This window comes from Pleurodeles waltl, chromosome 2_2 (genome assembly GCF_031143425.1).
Source record: "Pleurodeles waltl isolate 20211129_DDA chromosome 2_2, aPleWal1.hap1.20221129, whole genome shotgun sequence".
Classification (NCBI taxonomy): Eukaryota; Metazoa; Chordata; class Amphibia; order Caudata; family Salamandridae; genus Pleurodeles; species Pleurodeles waltl.
The window spans coordinates 848,405,607-848,421,787 of record NC_090439.1 but is presented as its reverse complement, the minus strand read 5'-3'; the positions used below and the strand labels follow the sequence as shown (position 1 = coordinate 848,421,787).

Genomic DNA, 16,181 nt, shown 5'->3' with positions numbered 1-16,181 from the left:
ACTGGTATGCTTTGGATTCTGCAATGCCCGATTCAAATTGATACATTTTAATTACAAACATTGCACATATGTCACACCTGCACTGCTCCATAGGATAGACCCAAATAGGACATGAGGATGCCATCGCTGCCAGGAGCAAAATGCTACTTTCCTGCACTTAGCCTACCACGGCCCACCTCAGCGATTGTGGTGGGGGGGGACTATAGAACGAAATCCAGTAACTTGCCTGTTGGGTGATATTAAGTAACACATTGGCAGGAAGATGGAATGGAAATGTGTGCACCTAACCCTGTTATTAGCGCAGCAAAGGGTTGCAATCACACGGATGGGGCAGACAGGGCCCAGTGTGGAAGGCTGGGTGCATGATGTAAAGTGAGTGGACGGTGGAAGTGGAGATACAACTTCTTCAGTGTAGACGACGCACAATAAGAGTCGCAGATTTACACATGTAGGAGACCATCCTGACCAGGTCCGGGAGAAAGAAGGAGGGATCACTGAATGTATCCTCAGAATTAACAGAATGAGAAACTACAAACGCTAATGAATTGCTCATTATAGTGATAGGAGAAGAAGTGGAAGGGATATAATTGTCATAGATCCATGAAGTAACGGATGCTGATATGCGGTAAAATATTAATAGCTTATAACACGTGGTGGAGGATGGCTGTTTTGTTATTGTTCAATTATTAGTATTGTACTTGTTGGCACTTAAATGCAATAAAACAATGTCCATAAAAAAAACAAAAATAAAAAAAAACAATGCAGACAATGAACTCTTAAGCAGGTGACCCATTAGACCTAGATGCCTTACTCGCGTTCTGCATCCCTAGTGCCCTCATAATCTCATCTAACTTAATGTGATTACATTATCCTTCTCCATTATCTACTTTAATCCCACCTCCCTGATCACTACCCAGACCAAAGCAAGAGCCAAAGTAAAGACTCTAGTGCACTTCCTTTTCTTTCAAGATTCCATAAAGCTTTTCACCCCTCAACACTGCAGCAGCTTTCAAAATTCTACCAAGTTTTCTGTTACACCTCCTTTTGCTTTCAGCAGAGCAGCCTTTTATAGTGGATACTGGCCTCCAGCAGTTAAGTACGCCCACACCTCGGGCTTCTCACAGCCAACCTCTTCTTGCTTTTCCAACTATCCTAGTGGTGCTCAACAAGTACCCCTCTATGCCCCTGGTTATATCTCTGGTAGCCACCATCAGATCATGGGGGTACTGTCCATAAGCAGCACAAGGTCCAGATCCACACCTGCAGCTGTCACAATAGGAAGGGGCACATCTAGCGACCCATCCCAACCCCAATCACACTCCACCTTAGTTAGCACCTTTGTGTTCACACCGCAGATCCCTGGATGATGTTATCCCAATGAATACTATGGCCGGAGAGTGGTGGCCTGACTCTCCATCCAAGACCTTTGTTGTTTTTATAAAACTCCAGTGTTGTACTGGCAGGTAGAAATAATCGGTCAAGGAAGTCACATATGGTGGTCTGACAGCTGTATTTTTGTGGACTATACCACAGACCATTCTCTAGTCTGAGGTGTCAACCAGAGACATGAGTTTCACTACGTTATTGGTGGGGCTACCACATTCATTGCTGAATCGTCCTCTATTTTCTCCATTACGGTCGTTGGTAAAAAAAAAAAAAAAATGAATTTCAAACAGCCCTTTATAGGAAGTGATATGCCATTTTTTCTACAATTCCGGTTCGCAAGAACTCCACGTAAGAATAAATTGTGCTGGACAGTTCTTCCTTAATTTGGCATAATGTCTTACGAGCAAGACAGTATGTGTGCCTTTCTGGAAAATAAATGTGAATAGAACAAAAGTTAATGTACTTTCTTGGCAGATTCTGAGAACCTGTTTATAATCTTTTTCCCAAACAGTTATAAACAGACAGACAATAGACCCAACAAAAATTGTTAAAAATAACTTCTAGGAAAATAAAACAATACAATACAATACAATACAATATACTTCTAGGGCAATAGCAGGGTGTTGATAATGTGTATTACCTACATTTGTCATCTATAGATATTTTTTCTGAATGCATATAAGTTGTATGTTTGAGTCACATAAACAACAGATTTTTGTTGATTTAGGGTCATACTTCACACACTTTTGTTGCACTGTCTAATTTTGCTTTGGTATTAAATCAATAATTTTTCTACAGCACCTTGAATAATGGATATTCTTTTTGAGGCCAAAATGAAACAATATGCTGACATTATGAGCTTAATATACTAGTGTTGGACTTGGCCCTCTCTGTAAGGTCACCCCAAACTTTTTGCCTTCACCCAACCTGTTTTTTCAACATATTTTTATCGGCTTTAGGACTCTGTGCACTTTACCACTGCTAACCAGTGCTTAAGAGCTTTGGTCTTTCTCCTTTAAACATGGCAAAACTGGCTTACACCCAATTGGCACATTCAGTTAACTTGTAAGTTCCCAGTAAAGAACTGCTACATGTACTCAGGACCTGGGTGTCAAAGGCTACTAGTGGACCTGCAGCATTAATTGTGCTGCCTACTAAAGTAGGCTTTTAAAGCATGTCTCAGGCCAGCCACAGCAGCCCATGTGCAGTTTTAAACTGCCATTTCAACCACACAAATATACATTTTGCCAGAAAAAAAATCTCTTTTTAATACATATAAGCCACCCCTAGGGTAGGCCCTAAACAGTCCATAGGACAGGGTGAAGTATATTTAAAAGATTGGACAAGTACTTTCAAGCTTTACATGTTCTTATAGTGAAAAACTCTTAAATTCGTTTTTCACTACTGCCAGGCCTACCTCTCCCCGTAGGATAGCATTAGGTTACCTTATAACATTTGATAAGTGATAAGTTTTGATTGGGAGCAGTTAGGGATGTCAAGTTTGGTCTGAAATGAATTGTAATTTAACACCCTCTGTAATGATAAAGTTGGATGTTAAATCAAATTCTGAAAATTCCACTTTCAGAAAGTTGGCACTGCTGGTCCTAACCATTTTGTGGCATCACATGTCCTGGGTCACATGGCTAGGTGTAGCTGGCCTTTGTGTACTACTCCCAGACAGTGTTACGAAGGGGGACTGAGTATTGTAAAGATGGGCCATCCTGATCTGATGGGACGGGGCGGAGCTGTCACCTACCACACTTGCATTTCAAAGAGGGTGCCTCAGCACACTCACAAAGGACTTCACACTAGTCTACTGTCACAGCAGACCCCTCGAAGCCAGGGCATGACAATAAAAGAAATTTGAGAACCAAATGTGGGAGGAAGACTAGAAGTTTATCCCACTTCAAAGCTGGATGAGGTATACATATTGGCCCGTAAGAACAACTGTTCAGTACACTCCAGGACCTGTGAATGCTACAGAAGGACTGCCATGGTGCCAGAGGACTGCCTTGCTGCTTGAGGCCTGCCCTGCTGTCTGAGAAGGAAGACTGGACCTGTTCCCTTCATCCCAGGCGATATTAGCGACTTCAAGGGTCTGACTGACCTCCCATTCTGAACTACAGAGGCCTCCCAGGACCTGGCCGGCTGCACTAGACCTGTCTGATCCCTGATGGCCTCTGCTGGAGTGAGTGATCCCCAAATTATGCCTCCCCAGGTCCTGGGCCCTTGGCTGGCATCAGAGAGAACTCCTCCTGGACTAACTTAAGGTTCCATCAAATCAGCCGCAAGCAATGCAAAGCACCACAAAGCCTCGCCATACAGCTGCAAGTTTCATTGGAACATACGCCAAGTGACACAATCCCCACAAAGCCTCGTCAAGCAGCTTAAAGCTTTGGTGGGACAGACGCCAAGTGATGCAAAGCCCTGCAGAGCCTGGCCGCACAGATGACAGCCTCATCGGAACAGACGCAGAGCAATGCAAAAGCTCGCCGCACAGCTAATCAGGACACAGAGCGTCACGATGCCCCCAAAAAAGCCTCACTGCACAGCTTCTTCTGAGCCAATATAGGATGATGCAAAGCCTCGCAAAGCAATGCAACTCAGAATGCAAACCAAGGACACAAGGTACAATCTTCAGTGGGCCAATCTTGGTCCTGTGCCCAGCCAGTGGTTTCTTGTTGTCAGCCTGAACTTATGACGTTGTCCCAGTCCAGCAAGACAAGATACCCTTTAGCTGGTGCTTTCGGCACTACTTTTACCTAACAGTTTACTTTTCAATATCTCCAGTTCGACTGTTTTGGTCTCAAATTGTTTACTAAATTATAATATATTGTTTTACATTGGCTTCTGACTTTTGGTTTCACTTTATTGCTGTTTGTGAGCTGCATAAAAACTTCACACATAGCATCTAGGCTAAGCCCGACTGCTTTTGTGCCAGGCTCCGAAAGGGTTACACAAAGGGTAATTTAGTGACTTTTGTGGGTCACCCAGACAAGGACTGTGCTTGTTGCTTTCGAAGGGTTTAAACCAATGTATTACAACTAGCATTAAGATTGATATGCTAGTTAATTACATTTTCATAATGCAAGGAAAATCTGAGATGTAAACAAGGATCATCGTGCTAAGTTATATCTGGTACTAGAAGAAACTCCAGACATCAGAGTAGGACACAATTGCACAATGTGCAAATGCAATGTATGAATACAGCAAGTAAAGACTGACAGCAATGCACTTAAAATCTTTTATTTAAAGTATGATAAAAAGATATCTTTTTAACATATGTATATATTTTAGCAAGTACATACAGATAATGCTGCTGTAGTTTTCAGGCCATACCTTAGACGGCATCGCAACATTTTCAAAACAATATAAATAGTTTTTTGAATTTGTGCAGCCTTTATAAGAAACCACCCTTTTCCCAAGCGCTATCTAGTTTACGGTACTAGTGTGCAGCTCACCTAATGTTAGCCCCACCCACAATGGTTGTGTACAAATCATACCCCTACATCTAAGTATAAATACCTGAATTAATGGTTAACCTTTAACAGTAGAAACAAATGATTTCAGACACTGTAACAGCAAACACCTCTTGAATACTTTGATAGCGAAAATGTAACAAAAAAAGATTAACGGAATTCTCTTGACCTATACAATGTGCTATGCTAAAGGCATCAACCACTGAGCGCTGCGATGAACACACAAAGGCAATGAGGACTATTCAGCCAAATGTTTACCGCATCTGTTCAGTAAACATGCGCATGTTCACTTGCTGCAAAGCCGCACATTAAACATATTTCAGGCAAAAAAGGACGAAAAGCAAGAACGTGTGGTTTGTTTTGGCCAAGTTGCAGATGATGCTTCCAAAAAAAGACATAAGCCAATATTTAACAGAATTGCAGTTGCGTACACTTATGATGTAGCTCTATATCATCAGTTCATGGCAACACGTATATAAGTAATATATTGGGAACTTGTTGAGTATTTGCAAGCAGATGAGTGTGAGAGACACAAAGAAACCGATGTAAGTTCTGGGTTACTGAACATACTTGTTGGAGAAGATCATTCCCATGGAAGACTGTGTCCATTACTAGGTAGGTAAAGCAGCAATCCGGTGAAAGAGTGTGCGATACACGCCTTTCTTCATGACATGCAGCATACGGAGGAAGAAAAAAGTCTTTCCTGAGCTGCAACCCATCAAGGGCTGCAATTCAAAAAGAAAAATTCACTGACTTACAAAGGAAACCAGCAATCAACAGTGAACGCTGGTGTGCGTTTATTTAAGAGATATCATAATAAAATGACATTTTATTGCACTTGCTACGCCAGTTTATCGCAACCACTTAGCATGCTATATTACTCAATCTTGCGATCCATTTGCACTGGTCTGTGATCATCTCGCAAAGGAGCTGGAAGTCTTCAGGAGAACAAGGAGAGACAGTGTACCACTTTCAGAACAAAATATCTCATGGACAAGAAAATTATGAGCGACATTAAAACATGCACGGAGTTACGGTTTGTAGACTTGATGTTAATGATTCAATGCCAAATGATCAATTTCCTGAAGAGGGGAACACAATCTTGACAACATACAGAGTGTAAATTATCAATCAGTGCTGTTCTACCCCAGCCATCGGCCACCAGTCTGCTACCTGCAGTACGATGGCTACTCTTACGTTCAGATTTCCAGAATGGTGTCCTTGACATATGCTTTTGGTACAAGAAAATGCTCCATAAAAAGTAGAGAGAAAAGTAGGTACACTTTGTGATCTGCTCTCGCTAACTGAACCTGACTGTTTAGTAGAGATGAGACTGGGTTAATACTGCAGTTGAGGCATTATCAGGTGGCCAACAGGTGAACAAGGCTAGACTAGAGAAGTTGTTGGTGAATCTTCAGTTAATGAGAGCTGCAGTCTGGACAGCACCGGTATATACACTGAAGTGTTAGAATTTGTAGGCAAGACATGCACAGCAACCACACACTTATTTAGGGCAGCTGTGCTAACCAACAGATTGGTTTTCTGAGTATGTACAGGAAGCTGTAGCTCCTCAAATGTCCGCCACACGTCTCTGCGCTTACAGCAGATACAAAACAACTGATCTCTTGGTGCACTTGGCAAGGCAACGTAAACTTCAAGAAAATGTATTTAGATTGCAAAGTAAGAGGGATATTTTGGTTAGGGGAGCATACACGATTGTCAACATTTCCACATAAAAGAATGACAAATTGAACCTTTCATGACAGGTACTTAACAGATTTCTCCACAGAAATAAAACAGGATTCATACAGTTCACTTTGTGTTCAGTCTTACGTGAACAGTAGTGACTATATGATTGTAAACATATCGTGAACTACATCAAAACAAACTTTTTATACATGATAGATTTACTTGAAAAATGCCAAGTTGCCTGCAAGTTAAGAATAAACTCACCATTTCAACACATGTTTAATTCTTTGATCTCCTTATGGCTTACAATTCTTCAGAGGACCATTAGGTGTATCAGAAAAAGTCTTAGGCCCGACAAGTCTATTAAAGAAAGTGATTGTGATAATATCACCTCCCTTGCTGTCACTTACCACAGATCATATACCCCTGAAAGGCGTCAAGATTAAACCATGGTATTTCCATCTGCGCAAAAATTAACCACAACCTATTCAAGACCAGCAGCTCAAAATGTCAAAGTTGTTTTCTCACTCTACTCATCTCAGGGGGAAATGCCTCCATTACTGTATGTCTCGAATTGACAGTGAGCGGGGCTTCCTTGATTTGAGTAATTTATAATGGGTGGAATATTAGTATTTTGTAGGTATTCCATTACCTTTGTTCTAGGTTCTTGATTTTGAAATTAGGAATGCAGTATTTGTCGGAGAGGTCAAATTTAATGCTCGCCACCCCCCACGAAACCACAGAAATAAAAATTCAAGGGAATGCCTTTGTTCTGCAAACTTGATTCTGAAATTAGGAGTATACTGTTTGTTGAATTTTCAGGCTGAAAACCTCACAGAACCCTATCAATAGTACTTTATGGGCCTTTCGGTTTATTAACGTCTTGAGTTGCCTTGTTTGCCCTATCCTTGCCAATGTGTTGCATGTAACTTTGGTAACTAGTATATGCCGGCTGAATACACTAATCCTGGTTGTAAGCTCCAATTACATGAGAATTAAACTGAACCACAATTATAGAAATGTCATCTCTGTACATTCTAGCAAGTTCTTCTGGAAGACTAAGCATTTTGGACAGACGTTCATGGTCAACTACTCCAAATTCATTATTACCCACGGCATGTCGTATGAGATGAGTAGCAGCATTCTGGTCCTCAAACACAGAGGAGATCCTGGCTCGTCTTTCCATTAAAAGACCATGCATCTGTGCCAGCGTTACTTTGTAACCACCAACAGCGATAGGCTGTTGATGGTGGACACCAGTTAAGTACTCGCCTACAATTTTCACTACATCCTGCCTGTGCATGGTCTCCCACAATCCATCTGTAGCCAAAACTAGGAACTTATCCTTGGGTCGTAGTTTGTGATAGATGACCTCTGGTTCAGCAGTGAGGTATGGAGGGCTGTGATAGTTTGGGGGAACAAATTTAGTGTACTCATTGTCATTCAACTGATCTGGACCAGACTCTACCACTCTCTTCTGAAGCTCAATGCTCCATTTGAACTTCACATCTCCAAAAGCTCTGAAAGGCATCAGCAATCCAAGCAACCGTTCTTGCTTTACAACGCTTTTTTCCTCAGACTTCGGGTGCTCCGATTTTAGTCGCTTAAGTTCCGATTCATTCTGTGCGTTATGGTCATTAGACAGTGTCACAGCCGACCAAGAACCATCCTCTTCCTGCACACCAAGCAACGCCCTACTGTCACCGGTGTTGGCAACATGCAAATCAACACCGTCCACATGAGCAACACAGGCAGTGGCTCCAGAAAATGCCACCCGCAAGACCCAATAGTTTAGAAAAGAATTGGGATCACCTACTTGAGCTTCCAAAGAGAGATCGCTGTCAAGCCTTTTGAAAGCATTAATCAAGGCCTCTTTTACGTCTGTTGTTTCACCACTGTTCAGGTCAATAAGCTCCTGCCAGTAAGTTCTTAAACTGTTGAAATACAATTTGGAAGCTTCCTTACTAAAATAATCATTGGGGTGCTTGTGCCACTGCAGGATGGGCAAGAGAGCCCGTCCACTTTCCACTGCATTTTCTATCTCAATTAAAGTGTCAGGAGGTAACAAAGAAACCGCAATGTAGTAAAAAAGTCTCTCGCTGACAGCCTGAGCACAAGCACAGCCAGCATGGCCATCAAATACCCCTAGAAGCATCCCTCTAGTCTGCAAACATGTTGCTGCACTCCTCCGGTCTTCTATTGGGGCATTAGCTGGTAGCTGGTTGCTGTCAAAGCCAAGGATTGAACTCACATTTTTGCCATCAAACTCTGGAACCTTAAAACTGTACTCATTGGCTTTCAGGATGCTGTTGACTTGCGGGGGAGTAAGATAAAATCTCTGCGGCGTAGTAACATATCTTCTGATCTGGACCAGCTGCTTCAAGCTCTCTTTTGGCCGGCAGACTGTTGTGAGGTTCTTTTTTTGCGGTACATACCTCAGTGGGTTTGGAGTTGAATGGGTTGATAAGCAGCAAAGATGCCTGCGGTGACAGTAACAGGCAGCGCTACAGATCCTGCCAAGTTCACAATTGCGCATTAAGGGGAACAACAGATGAGCGGGTGCTGACATGGCATCAGTGAGTATGGTCGGAGTGGCACTTCGCACAGGAATCTCTGTTAAAAAAAAAAAAAGGTGGGAAATAAAGAGGAAACGTTAGGTCAGGCAACAATTAAAAACAACACAATTGTACAATGAAGAGCCCAAACTTCATCCACACCTTCTTAGAACATCTGTGAATCATGAATAAAACAATAATGTAAACACAGTACTCTCAATCCTATCTTGATAATCGATTTAAATGCAGGTTTATTCCCGTTTAGTCCCTTCCTTATTTTAGTGTGCTTTGTTCTATGATTATTGTAATATTTCTTATGTTCCATTTGTTATATTGTCCATAAATGTGTATTGTTCTGTGTTCCATTGCAAAGTTGTATTCTTATCATAAGTTTAAAATGTCAATACAAATGTATTAAACACACAAGTGTAAATATTACCTCATGCAATGTTAATCAGGTGCAGAAAGACTTTAGGTTTGCCAGCAGGAAAATCATAGTTTCTCACAGGGAAACATTCTAATTGGAAAGCTATTTTAGTAAGTCTTACATGACAGGTTTATAAAAAGTACATCTCGCATGCTAATTGCCTAGGATGGCTCCGAGCAGGACTGGGTTGCTCAGATGGCAAGCAAAGCAAGTCTGGACAGCTTTCATGACGGATCACACAAATGTGACTGGTGCCATTTCATGTCTTTGGAGCAAGCACTGTCGCAAGTTGATAGTAAATACCTTTTAGCACCATACTATCAAAACAGAAGTGGGAGGTTGTAATGTGTGGAACGAACGCTTGCACATACTTGTTGCTTGGCATCTTTCGGCGGTGACATGTTCTGGTGTGTTTTTGTGCTATTCTGTTTTTTGTGCAGCATCACTGAAATGCGATTCCTCAGCAGTCTTCTGCCGGTAGTCTCGTGTGACTCGGAGTATGCACTGCCAGTAACTAATGTGCACCTACAGGCCAGTGAACAACATATTTCTCTGCCTTTCTCCACGCCCCTGACATGTAAGGAAAAAAACACATATATTTGCATTTCTGATATCTGATCCTGCAGCAACACACTTGCAGGCCCCAGACGTGGCAACAGACCTAATTCAGGCCTCAACAGACGTCAATGGGAGGAAAACATTGTCCCGCTTATTTTTATTTATTTATTTTAACTCTCACTTTCCTCTCCTAAAATGTAGGCATTAAGCGCTTTGTGTATGTTATTTTGTTTGTTCTGTTGTATACATTACTTCTACATCTCCACGCTGCAAAAGTTCCTGTGACCATTGCAGTCACTTTCGTCCTGGTATCCGCCAAGTGTGCACTTACTTAAACGTCCTATGCTTCCAACTAAAAGCCTAACCAAACAAAGACCCACATTCATTGGCAAAACTATCGGGTACTTCCACATTTTCCTTCCGTGCCATTTTGGAAACTCAATCAAAAGCAAAAATGGGTGCGATGGCACGCGGCCACTGTAAAACTAAGTGTAAAGCGGACGCCGTTATGTAATGACGACGAAACAATCATTATGAACATACTGCAGTGTGAGCTTCTGCACTGAGGTACTAACAGCTGAGTACCATTTCAATTTAATTTTGTGTAAAATTGGCCACTCTCGGGCCACATTAAGCGGCCGTGAGTACGGTGAAGAAATGTGACTTGGACACCTGATAACAAACGTTAATGCTATCAATTCCGGGGCTTTCAATGGGAGAGCGTCTTGCTGTAATAAAAAAAAAAAAAAAAGACAGACATTGAAACGGTTCCCTACCGGACCCAATATACACAGCCTTAAATTTACAAGCAAAAAAAACACCGACTACTTTCCATCAATTAATATAAGAACGCTTAAAGGAACCTCAAGTCAGCGAGGCAGTACCGATTACAATGCTCAAGCTTTACTTCACATTGAACGGTATATTAGTCTGTATTTCGTAGGATATTTTTTCCCAGATGAGTTCCCGCAGTTCTGTTTGTACAGCGCACCCCGCAACGGGGTGGCCTCTGCGTTTCTGGCGAGTTGCGAGGGTGGATGCGTGCTAGCTCTTGGGGCGAGGCCCAGGGCAGCGCGAGCTTCTCGCATTCATGTCACCAGGTCATCAGGGTCTCAGGCCACATGCTCCATCGATGCCGGGGTTTCTGGGGAGCGCGCCGAGCAACGGTCACGCATCTGCCGTTTGTATTCGTGAATCTATGGGAAAGGGCGGAAGCGACTGACGAAATGCGGTCGGGAGCACAGGAAAGTGAAAAGGAGTGGCCGTGTTAACTCCCGCACTTGTCACACTGCAGAGCCGGTCCTGACTGACAATTTACCACTCTCAATAAGCGTTTGCATTATAGCCAACCTCATGCATGAATTAGACGTATACACATTTTCTAGAGTGGATAATAACTGGCCGCTTTATTATTGTGGGCAATCGTGCCTGCCCTGCGCTGTGAGATATACGGGCCTGAGGCAAAATACATTCATCTTACTTATTTGATACATCACATTATCTTTTCCAAATATTACAGTGATTAATTGGAGGGCCTTCAAGTCCTGGCCTCCATTTTTCTTGCCTCCTTTCGGCCTTCGCATATTGGCAGTCCCACCTTTGATTTTGGAGGGGCTCACTCCATTATAGTTAGTTTTACCATGTTTGCGTCGTTTCAGGGGGTAGCTTCCAGTTCTTTGTATTAGGCCCAACTCGCTACCTGGCGTACCTTATGCCCTGCCATCCGACGTGGCGGGTCTGGGCTGCGAGTGCCGTGTTCTGCTTACTCCCCTTGCTTGGCCACTTTACACCCTGCCGTTAAGGCATCCCCAGGTGCGTGGTTTTGTTCGCACACCCCCTTACTGGGTGCGTCTTCCAATCGCTTTTTGGTAAAACCTTGTTACCTTCCGCCACGCAGACAGAGAGGCTTACGTCTCCTGGCTGCTCCCCTGCTGCTTTTTTTTAATTTTTTTTTTAATAATCTATTGTTGCTGCTAGGTTGGACCAAAAAATGCCCATCCCCTCATTTGACAAATGAACGCCGTCTGGCGCGTACAGCTCTGGTCGCCTGGGGTGAATCAGCCCGTGGCGGATGCTTTCCAGCCCATTGAATTTGCAGTATTTGGCAACGGCAATGTTCAGCTTCCTCCTGGAATTGTCTATTGCTCTGTCTGAAGTTGCCCCGTGCCATGTGATTCTGGGGATTATTTCGGACCATATAATGGTGGATTTGTCGAACAGCCTGGTGGAACTCCAGAGCCCTTCCCTGATGTAGTTCAGGAGTGTTTTTCGCCCTACTGTTGTTAAGTCGTTCCCGCCCAGGTGTATGATGATGGCATCTGGTTGGCTATGGGCGTTTTTGGCTATGCTTTGCATTGTCACCTGGAGTTGATCCCATTTCATCCCAGGGACTCCCCACCATCTGATGCCAACTGCTGTTCTGTCTCTTGTGGTGGGTATCTGGTTCTGCTTCCACCAGGTTTCTAGCCTGGTTATGAATGAGTGGCCTATGATCCATACGAGCTTGTTAGGCGCACCTGCCGCAGAAATGATAAAATCTCATTATAGTAAATTTGGGCGAATGTATCCTTTATATGCTTTGGAACGCCATCTGCCAACTGCTTTGACTGAGTCTGCTTCTAGCCCCAAACCGGCGGCTGTGGTGGCTGCCCGATGCGAAAAGAGTGGGCACTGAAATCTGCTGGGCGCAAACCCCCCTTGCCTATGGCTTTTCGCATAACTGCTGTGAATTGGTATTTGCTCAGATGGTCCCCATTGGTATGTTTGAAAAGGGGACCGGGCCCCGCAGGGCGTACTTCTACGAACTCCCTTATGCTGCACACTGGGCAGTACCTCGTTTGCTTAATGCATTTTAGAATAATGTCTGTGCCCTTGCCCTGCTGGTCCGTTTTGGATCGCCTTAGTGTGAGGCACACTTGGTCAGGCTCTAGCCGGCAGTCCTCCATTTGAAGGCAAACCCTGCCCCTGCGTTCTTAGCTGCCGCAACTATTTCACTCACTCTGAACGCCCCAAAGAAAGCTGTGATGAATGCTGCGCGGAACAGTACTAGCTCGTACTGATCAACCGTGATCTTTTTCAGCGTGTCTATTACCTGTGTCAGTTTGCTAAAATCTATGGGGTGTCTGGTATCTTTTTTGGGGCCCTCGATGCGTCTCCACCCTTTCATCGCTGTCTTGATGTAGTGGGAGGCCGTGGGGTCTGCGCCTGTTTGGAGTTTTGAATAATGTGCCACTGCTGCCAAGTGTGCATGAGCCCAGGACTTTCATTTTCCCTGCTTGAATGCCCATAGAAGGAATTGTTCTGCTGCTGCTCGGGTTGCAGCTGGATCGCTAAGAGACTCGAGCCCCCCAATGTCCATGAGTGTTTTGGCGTGCTTGGCATATCTGCGTTGTGTTTCGGTTGTAAATGCGTTCTGTATTAGAAAGGACAGGTCTGGTCTGCCAGGTCCCACAGCTCTGGGGGGAAAGGGGTCATCTTGCTGCTTGCCTCTGGTGCGAGCCTCCTGAATCTCTCCATCTGGAAACGAGAAAGGGCGTCCGCCTGTGAGTTCTTTGTGCCCTGTACATGTCTGGCCCTGATGTCCAGATTGCTTTTTAGCTGTATGAGGACCAGGCGCCTTAAAAGCCTCAAAGTGTTGGGGCATGATGCGGACCCTCTGTTGATGGCCATGACTACCCCTAGATTGTCAGACCATAATGTTATTTTTAGATCCTTCAACTGTGCCGTCCAGATCGACAGAGCCACCACGATGGGGAATAGCTCTAGAAATGTAATGTTTTTGGTGATCCCTGACTCATGCCACTTTGGTGGCCATTTGCCTGCGCACCATTCCCGGCTTAAGATGGCCCCAAAACCGCATCTTCCTGCGGCGTCTGTGTAGAGTGCGATCTCGCTGGCGGATAGCCAGCCCTCCCTCCAAATGATTCGGCCGTTAAAATCTTTTAGAAAAGTATGCCACATGGCGAGGTCTCTTTTTACCCCCCCGCATAGTCTTACGTGGTGATGTTTTTCCCGTAATCCTGCTGTTAGCCTGCTTAGCCGTCTGGCAAATACTTTGCCTGCTGGTATTACCCTGGTGGCAAAATTGAGTTTTCCCACCATGCTCTGTATTTCCCCCAGGGTTGCCTTTTGTTTACCTAACAGGTACTCAATGTCTGTTCTCAGGTCTGCTACTTTATCGGCGGGTAACCTGGAGGTACCGGTCACTGAATCTAGCTCTATGCCTAGGAATATCAGGGAAGTGGCGGGCCCACTGTTTTCTCGTGCGCAAGGGGAACTCCCAACTCGCTTGTCAAAGTTTTAAACGCGGCTAGTAGGCTGGCGCAGGTGTCATCGTCGGGCCCCCCTATGAATAGAAAATCGTCCAGGTAATGCATCTTCCCCCCTCCCGGATGTTGTTTATGTAGCGCCCATTCCAGAAATGTGCTGAACTGCTCGAAGTAGGCGCAGGCTATGGCGCAACCCATTGGCATGGCCTTGTCTATGAACACCTGCCCATTGTGTTGGAAACCCAACAGATGGTGACTGTCCGGGTGGACCGGCAGTAGGCGGAATGCTGACTCTATGTCTGCCTTTGCTAGCAGCGCCTTTCTACCTGCTGTTTTGATCATGTCTATTGCATCATCCAGTGTGGCGTACCCTACCGCGCACGCCTCCTCTGGGATGCTGTCATTTACCGATGTACCCTCAGGGTATGATAGGTGGTGTATAAGTCTAAATTGCCCTGGTTCCTTCTTGGGTACCACTCCCAATGGGGAGATGATTAGGTCTGCTGGCAGTGGAGGTAAGAGGGGGCCCTCAATACGGCCCAGCTTCAGTTCTTTCTCAATTTTTTGCTGGACTACCCCTGGCTGTTGCATTGCTGATTTTAAGTTCTTGTGGGTTCCACCTGTTACCCGCCTTTTTAAAGGGATGATGAATCCCTCCTCAAAACCCTTTATTAACGTGGACGCGTCTTGTTTGTTCTGGTATTCGTTTGCTAATTTTCTCAACCTTTTTGTGTTGATGGGGGACCTGGCCAGCGTCAAATTCAATTGGTTGGTGTTGGAGGGTCTAGCCGGGGAGGAATTATTGTTTTTTCTATTATTGTTTTTTCTTTTTGTCCTTTCTCTCCGACTTATGCCTGTGCTTTCTACATGTTGATGCTGGGTGGTCTCCCCCGCACGCTGAGCAAGAGTGTCTGAATTTACACTTCTGTCCCCAGGTGCATTCGTCCGACTCAAACTTCCAGCATATAGCCTGGGACCCATTGTCCCCTTGTGCTTTGCTACTGTGCCAGGGTTTGTGTCTGAATGGTGTTTTGTATTTTTCTTGCCTCCCCTTATGATGGGCTGTCCGAAAGGACTGCTCCCCCTTTCAAGCCCAAGCGCCAAATTCTTTTGCTACCATCATTTTATGAATGTAACTAGACACATCCTCCTGGTTCCATTCCATCTCTGGATGACCTTGCATTTTTAGCCTAAAACTTTTGTCGTATTCTAACCACGCATCCCCTGGGAACTGGCGGTGCGCTTCGTGTATTTTGGCCTCGTACAGCCAGAGGTCGGCGGCGCAGTGGGGAAATCTTTCCACTATAACGCAGGCCAGGATCCTAAATGCATCTAACCAATTTTCAAAGTTCCTCTCTTTCCTCGCGCTCTTCCTCTCCCTTCTATCTTCCTCTTTTCTATCACACACGGTGAGGTCCAGGCCCTCCAATTGGATTTCTAAGAGTGTGAAAATGTCTATAAACTCCTTTCTCCAAATTCGTTCTTTTACTGTTAATGGGATGTTTGTTGCTAGGCCTGCGGCCCTGGTGGTCATGGAGGGAGAGCCTAGGGACGGTCGAGTGTAAGACTCGGGGGGGTTCCCTGTGCCTATGCCTGTGTCGGTTGGCTTGGGGGTCGCGCCCCACGCAGGTAATGGGTCCCCTGGGGAAAGGCGGTCTCTGTGCCCTGCTGCTTGGACTGGTTGTTTGTTGGAATTAGTGCTCCCCACTGGTACTGGCCCAGCCCCCTGGCCTCTCAGCAGTAGCGGCGCAAGCGATTTAAAGCATTCTTTAATTATTGTGCTTATATGCTCACCCTCAGCTAGTATTTGTGGTCTGCT

At 44.7% G+C, this 16,181-nt stretch overlaps 1 protein-coding gene across 4 annotated transcripts in view; it reads right to left on the bottom strand.

Moving 5' to 3' along the window:
* Positions 1-4,616: 4,616 nt before the first annotated feature.
* PDP1 (pyruvate dehydrogenase phosphatase catalytic subunit 1) overlaps positions 4,617-16,181 on the bottom strand; it is a 59,124-nt gene continuing 47,559 nt past the window's right edge. For all 4 annotated transcript variants that reach the window (XM_069220472.1, XM_069220471.1, XM_069220473.1 and 1 more), the window contains exon 2: positions 4,617-9,167. In XM_069220472.1, the coding sequence (XP_069076573.1) occupies positions 7,516-9,123 (1,608 nt within the window). In that variant the 5' untranslated portion in view covers positions 9,124-9,167 and the 3' untranslated portion in view covers positions 4,617-7,515. The remainder of the gene's footprint in view (positions 9,168-16,181) is intronic.